Raw genomic sequence first — 7,448 nt, forward strand, 5'->3', positions numbered from 1 at the left:
TTTGTGATCGTCACCCGATAGTTATGAGAAACAGGTAGGTGCTTTGTGGTCTCCTTCTGATAGTTATTAGAAATGGGTTGATGCTTTGTGATCGTCACCCGATAGTTATGAGAAACGGGTAGGTGCTTTGTGGTCTCCGCCTGATAGTTATTAGAAATGGGTTGATGCTTTGTGATCGTCACCTGATAGTTATGAGAAATGGGTAGGTGCTTTGTGGTCTCCACCCGATGGTTATGAAAACCAGGTAAGTGCTTTGTGATCCCCACTCGGTAGTCACTAAGAACGGGTTGGTGTTGTGTGAACTCCACCCGACAGTCATGAAGAGTGAGATGGTGCTGTGTGAACACCATCCGGCCATGCCTTCGGTAAGATGAGGCCATGACCTTTAATAGAAAGAGAGCTGTGTGAAAGAGAAACAGAAATAAAAAGTGTGATGAAAGAATTAAGAGTAATGGTTACGGGGATAGACAAGTAGAGGATTTACTTACGGAGCATTATTTTGTGCTCACCCTGTTATTTTCCTTTGTGGATGCAGGATCTAGGTGATGATGCAGTCGAAGGGGCGTCGACAAGCAAGGAGCAATAGCTACACTGTTTCCCCTGTTTTTGTCTTTTGAATGGCATTTTGTAAATGATGCTCTTTGAGTATAAAAGACTTATTACATATAATTAGAAGAAAATTTTTTTGAGCCATTTTTTATTATTATTATGCATACATTTTACTAGTTTACAACAGTTGCTACAATTCTCCAACACATAAAGACTATTAGTGGTATTGTCCTACAAAGAGAAAATTATATGTCTTTAGTGATGTTTGCTTTTTTGAGTCACATCCATTGTTTCCTACTTCCCTTCAGGGGAGAATTTGAGAGATTGTGAAGGTCATTCATGGGAAGTATTGTTACCTTTACAACCACACTTGAGTCAGTCTCAGTAGTCTCCCAGTCTAGGTCAAAGTTCAAAGTCACCTAGTTTCCTATAGGTCAGCCTAGTCCAATAAGAATGAGCCAGTCTCCTAGTCAGCCTAGTTTATGTTAGTTCCTATAGGTCAGCCTAGTCCCATAAGGATCAGTCAGTCTCGTAGTTAGCCTACCAATTTAGGTCCTACTCTAACTATATAGCCCACTCTTGATAAACCAAACTCTCAGGAAAGAGTGGAACCAGGGGGAGGTTTGGAGAGATTAAATTAGCCGAGTCTCTAATGTTATTCTCGAAGAACTGACTTTCAAAGTGGAAGGAAACCTAATGATCTGCATGAGCAATCATCCCAACTGGAAGAAACCAGTGATTCACAGTCACAAGGTAGGGAAGAACCATCTTCTGATGAGTCTAAATCAGGGCATGATGATTTACATTTACCTATTGCATTAAGGAAGGGTGTTAGATCCTGTAATTTTTCATCCTATTGCTAAGTATATGGCATACGATAAGTTGGCAGATGATTTTTTGGGATTCATTACTAATCTCTCAATTGTGAAGGTTCCAGCACCGGTACATGAGGCATTAAGGGATGAAAAGTGGAGGAAGACTGTGATAGAAGAGATGAAGGCTCTTGAGAAAAAAACAAGACTTGGGAGCTAGTGAGTTTACCTGAAGGGAAGACAACTGTGAGCTGTAAGTGGGTGTTTACTATTAAGTATTAGGCAGATGGAACAGTTGAAAGGTATAAGGCAAGGCTGGCGGCAAAGGGATTTATGCAAACCTACGGAGTAGACTATGAGGTGACCTTTGCTCCGATGGCCAAGTTGAACAATATCAGGGTGCTCGTCTCTTGCAGCAAATCTAGACTGGCCTTTACAAAAACTAGATTTGAAAAAAACGCATTTTTGAACGGTGAACTTGCAAAAGAGGTATACATGGAAATGCCACTAGGGGTTGAAAGGAGTGGAAAGGATAGAAAAGTGTGCAAATTGAAGAAATCATTATGGCCTAAAATAGTCTCCACAGGCCCTAAACCCTAAACCCAATGATGGACCCCTAGAGCACTATTGAGTTTGTGTACAGAAACAGCAATGGCCTTGCATCTTATGCTTGTGGAAAATGTGAAAAAATGTCTTTGGTCTGGAAAATGTCTGAGGAAGAATATGAAGAGTATCATCTGTATGCTCGCCCAATTAAAATTTCCACACACATATATTCAATTTTACTGTTTGTTTTGAAAGAATATCCATATCTCATATGATTATGTTTGTTTCACTTAGACTCTTCATGATTCTATTGGATGCTTTCATAAAATTTCTCGTAGAATCGAGAATGAGGTTTTCGCTTTGNCTAGCTAAGAAAAAGCATTATTATGAAGTGATTTCGCTATATAAGCTGTTGAATTCAACTGGGTTGTCTCCAAATGTAATATCTTTGAATATTTTGATGAATTGCTTCTGTAATATCAAAAGGGTTTCAGATAGTTTTGCGGTTTTTGGGGCGATTTTGAAGAAGGGTTTTAGCCCAAATGTCGTGACTTTTAATTGTTTGATTAAAGGTCTGTGTGTAGAGAGAAAGATTATGGAATCAATGGAATTGTTTAAGAAAATGATTGCTGTTGGTTGTAGGGCTGATGTGATCACTTGCAACACTTTGATTGGTTGATTGTGTAAAACAGGGAAGATAAGTGTTGCCATTAAGTTGCTTGAAGAGATGGTTAATGGGAATAAAGAATCTAGTGTTATTTGTAGGCTAGATGTTGTTACTTATAATACTATAATTGATGGTCTTTGCAAGGCTGGATTGGTTGAGAAGGCTAGACAATTATTTTTGGAACATATGATTCAGAGAGGTGTGGTTCCTGACATTTATACCTATAGCATTTTAATGAACGATTATTGCTTGACAGATAGAATTGGTGATGTAAAGGAGTTGTTTGATTCTATAACTAGAAAGGGGTATAGGCCTAATGTTGTTTGCTACACTACTTTAATCAATTGGTATTGCAAGAATAAAGAAGTCAATGAAGCTCTTAGTCTTTATCGAGAGATGATTTTATAAGGAATTAGGCCTTTTGTGATTACTTATATCACCTTGTTAACTGGCTTTTTTCTTATAGCTAAGGTGAAAGATGCACGGAATTTAGTTGGTGAGATAGGAGTTAACGATGTTTTCCTTGATTCTTGGACATATGACATTTTTATTAATGGACTTTGCAAGAACGGATGTGTTTTGGAAGCATTGGAAATGTTTAATGCTCTAGTAAATAATAAGTTTGCAGTTAGCATTGTAGGTTTGAATTCCCTCATTGATGGATTATGTAAAACAAAGAGGTTGGCAACTGCTTGGGACCTATTTCAGAAATTTTCTCTTCATGGAAACCTGGTCCCAGACTTTGTAACGTATAACATTTTGATCAGTGGGCTGTGTAAAAATGGACAACTAGAAATGGCAAATGAGTTGTTGTCATATATGGAGGAAAAAGGTTGTGCTCCAAATGTAGTCACATTTACTACGCTCATGTTAGGTTTCCTCAAGAATAATGAGATACCAAAAGTTGTTGAACCCCTTCATAAGATGGTAGAGAGAAATGTGATGCCGACTGAATGTACAATGTCCTTAGTCATGCAATTACTAATGAAGGCCAAAAATTATCGTGAATGTTTGAATGATCTTCCTCAATTTCCGGTCCAAAAGCAAAATTAGAGTTTTGTGATAAAACTTTGGTGAGTATTACACTTTTTATAGAATAGAGTCCTGCAAAAGTTCAACTAACTACCTAAATGCTTTATTTTGGTTATGGTAAGAAGAAGATTTAGCAAACACTTTCATCTATTCAAATTTCATAGGGATGGTGATGAGGAAGATTGAGAACAATGGCTTCCCTGATCAAACATACCATACGTGATCTGTCTCTGTTGTAAGTGCATATAGTGGAAGTGGTAGCATTGCAGGCCCGTGTCAAGATTTGCACATGAAGTAGGTCTTAAGGGTTTGAGGATTATTTTTGGTGCAAATTTCAGTAAGCAAAAGTTGTATATGAGGAATTGTGGAATGGTTCTTACTTCAACTANTGATTTGAATCTCTCATGTATTACATCCTGCTCTATTTGGGTTGGTCTTTATGTCTGAATTTGGGCTTGGTTTATGTAACATGTGAAGATGCCTCTTACAAAGCTTAATACCTTTTTAGCTTAAACTTTTAGGTCAAGTTGTTTATCAACAAAATTGTTGTTGAAATTTCTTTATAATTTCAATTTCTTGTGGTCTTTCTTGCTTTTAATATACGTAATCAGTTTATGCATGCTTAAAGTTAAATGTTTTGCACTTAAATAATATTTTTATAAAGGAGATTAAATTAATAGTAATTTTTTTTATTAAGCATTATTGAATTTATAAAAGTAGTTGTGTTCTCGATTGACGTAAGAAAATTTTAATCAATAAGCAAACACTAATTATAAATGCTTAACATTAAAATTCATGGATTCCCTTGAAATTAACTTGGCTTCTATGAGCATCGTGATTAAATATTATTAAAATTATCTCATAAAATTTGTGGTTCATAGGATTAAGATGGAAAATTTAAACAATAAACAACAAAAAAATGTTAAATAAATACATAATGATCCATCCACTACCATTGAATAAGAGATTAATTGAAAGAATTAGTATGTCAAAACATTGAGAGAAAAGTTCAAGATTATATCTCATATTTCATTAATTCTCTCGTAGAATATGATGCATTGAAAAGTTAGAATATAAAAGTCTTATAGCTATAAAATTTTTCTCTCTTCTAATTGATTCCATCTATTATTGGAAGTATAGTCTCTAATGAACTTCAAATCCGACTTTGCTGCCTCATGATGCACCTCTAATAATAGTCTCTAATAAACAACATAAAAACTAATCTTATAAATGAATAAGTTTTAACTAGAAAGGGATATGGACCCAATGTTGTTTGCTACAATACTTTAATCAGATGGTATTGCAAGAATAAAGAAGTCAATGAAGTTCTTAGTCTTTATCAAGAGAAGATTTTTTGAAGGAATTAGGCCTAATGTGATTATAAATAACAATTTGCTAACTTGCCTTTTTCTTAAAACCAATGTAAAAGATGCACAGAAATTAGTTGGTGAGATGCAACTTAATGGTTTTACCTTATTCTTGGACACATAGCATTTTCATTGATGGACTTTGCAAGAATGGATGTGTTTTGGAAGAAGTGGAAATGTTTCATACTTTAGTAAATATTAAGTTTGCAATTGACCTTGAAAGCTTGAATTCCCTCTTTGATGGATTATGTAAAACAAAGATATCTGAAACTGCTCGGTAGCTATTTTAGAAATTTCTCTCATTGAAAGCCTAGTGCCAAACATTGTTGTCAGAAATTTTGTAATTGTTTTTAGAATTTAGTTTTGATGGATACTATTGTTTCCAAATTTTACAAGCAATTAGGGTCATAATAGAGATTACAATGTTATAAGAAGTACATTCATAATAGGGGTGTTCGGTTTCGGGTACCTTGTATTTTTTGAAGGAACCGTAACCAGAACTGGAACCGACGGTTCCTTAAAATTTGGAACCAGAACTAGAACCGATAGTTCCGATTCCTAGGTACCCAGAATCGAAACCTGTAACAACGGCTCCGGTTCCAGTTCTGGGTAACCTATAAAAGTGATGACCCCCCAAAAGTTTTTAAAATGGCAAAAAAAACCCTTAAAAACTTACAAATACCCCCTCCCCACTTGGCACTTGTTAACAAAAATAAAATTACAAATTATAAATTCAAAATTACAAACTCCATTACTTTGTAAAGGTAGATTCTCAGAAGTCAAACTAACTTACTTTAAATGTTATGAAATATAAATATAAATGTATTCACATTACTTTTTCTACAAAAGTTTTTATTAACCCCCCTAATCTTTAATTTTATTTTATATTAGTCTCGGTTCTTGGTTCTTGGTTCCGGTTCCAAAAATTTGGAACCGGAACCTACCCGTTGACGGTTGGTTTGTGGTAGGAACCGGAACCAAACATTGGGTACCCGCCGGTTCCGGTTCCAACAGGTTCTTTTGAACACCCCTAATTCATAACATATAAATTGTAAATTATTAAAAAACTATTAGTCTACTAGAACATATATCTATAAAATTAATAAATATCTATAAAATTAATAAAAAAATTATGTATCTTATAATTTATTTAAATACAAAGCTCAATAGCATGATTTATTTAAATCTTATAATTTTATTTAAAAAAGGTAAAAAAAAATTCCAATTGAATACTTAGATAAATTGGTTTGTTTGGGTTGCATTTTTGGATTTAGTAGAAAACCATCTCAAACCGAAAAACACCTGAATGTGGATTTACATTTTTAACCTTCAATTTTCGAAATCATAAAGGTGGTTTGAATAGGAAAGATCGATACTTGACATAAGTTTGCAATTTTGAAGTTTCGTCTTCAATCTCTCAAAACCCATCTTTGATAGTTCATGTTTTATTTTTGTTAGCTCACTTACACAACCTCACATCTTCAAGCTCCAAAATGAAGTTTCGTAGTCTTTCAAAAAACCCCTTNAGATGGGTGTATGTTTGAATGTTTAATCACTTGATATGTGCTGATCATATTTTTTAATGTATCAGTTAACATTTATGATTAGTTCAGTATCAGTTATTTGTTTTATACTATCAGATCAATTTTCCGTTTTACAATATTAGAACAATTATTAGTTCATGGTATCAGTTCATTTATCAGTTATTAGTTTTAATGTATCATAAATGAACTAATAAAGTAAACAGTTAATAATAATAGTTTCAGTACTAGATACTAGACATTAAAAATACAAAATCAGAGAAAATATATAATATATCTCTAGTTTACTAATATCAGTTTATAAGAAATAATTCAGATAATTGTACCATAATTACAGAGACAATATTTTCAGAAAAGTATATGTAAAGAAAAAAATGTTTTACAAAATCATATATTCATTGAGTATTTTTAGGTCAACACAGGAATCATGCTGAGTAGTGACTTTCGCTTGAGGTTGGGTCTAGGCGACAGCTTCATTTTGCATGTCATGCTGCATGTAATGATGTTTACTACATGAGGGTTATCACCCATGGACTTTTATATGCATATTTCCATTTGAATTTATGATATGCAGTATTTTGTTTTCAGAAAAAGGATTTGGTAATAAATATATATTTAATTTTTTTAAATAATTAGACAATTTGTGGTTTAGAACCCGGTCACCTCTATGGTCTGGAAACTAACAATTCTACCCCTAATGGAGTTTTGTTCCAATTAATGATTGTGTAAAGGATAAGAAAGACAATTTGAATAAACGGTTAACCTTTTTTACATCCGAGAAATAAAATAATACCAAAATAATTTGTCTTCCTTTCAAAATGGATACCATATAAGATAATTTTCTTCATAAATTTAGGATTTTATTTTAGTTTAGTTTATTTTCTTATTTTTTTTATTTTTTTTCTCTATTTTTTTTTCTTATATCAAAGGAATA

General features: G+C 33.5%; 1 protein-coding gene across 1 annotated transcript; it reads left to right on the forward strand.

The window, feature by feature from the left end:
• Positions 1-1,416: 1,416 nt before the first annotated feature.
• Positions 1,417-3,627, forward strand: LOC116129693 (pentatricopeptide repeat-containing protein At1g62670, mitochondrial-like). Its single transcript, XM_031415420.1, has 7 exons — positions 1,417-1,530; positions 1,644-1,903; positions 2,005-2,100; positions 2,394-2,479; positions 2,600-2,773; positions 3,041-3,148; positions 3,203-3,627. Exons 1-7 carry the CDS (start codon positions 1,417-1,419, stop codon positions 3,625-3,627), a joined length of 1,263 nt encoding a protein of 420 aa, XP_031271280.1.
• The last annotated feature ends 3,821 nt before the right edge of the window (positions 3,628-7,448 follow it).

This window comes from Pistacia vera, unplaced genomic scaffold (assembly GCF_008641045.1).
Source record: "Pistacia vera cultivar Batoury unplaced genomic scaffold, PisVer_v2 Contig213, whole genome shotgun sequence".
Lineage (NCBI taxonomy): Eukaryota > Viridiplantae > Streptophyta > Magnoliopsida > Sapindales > Anacardiaceae > Pistacia > Pistacia vera.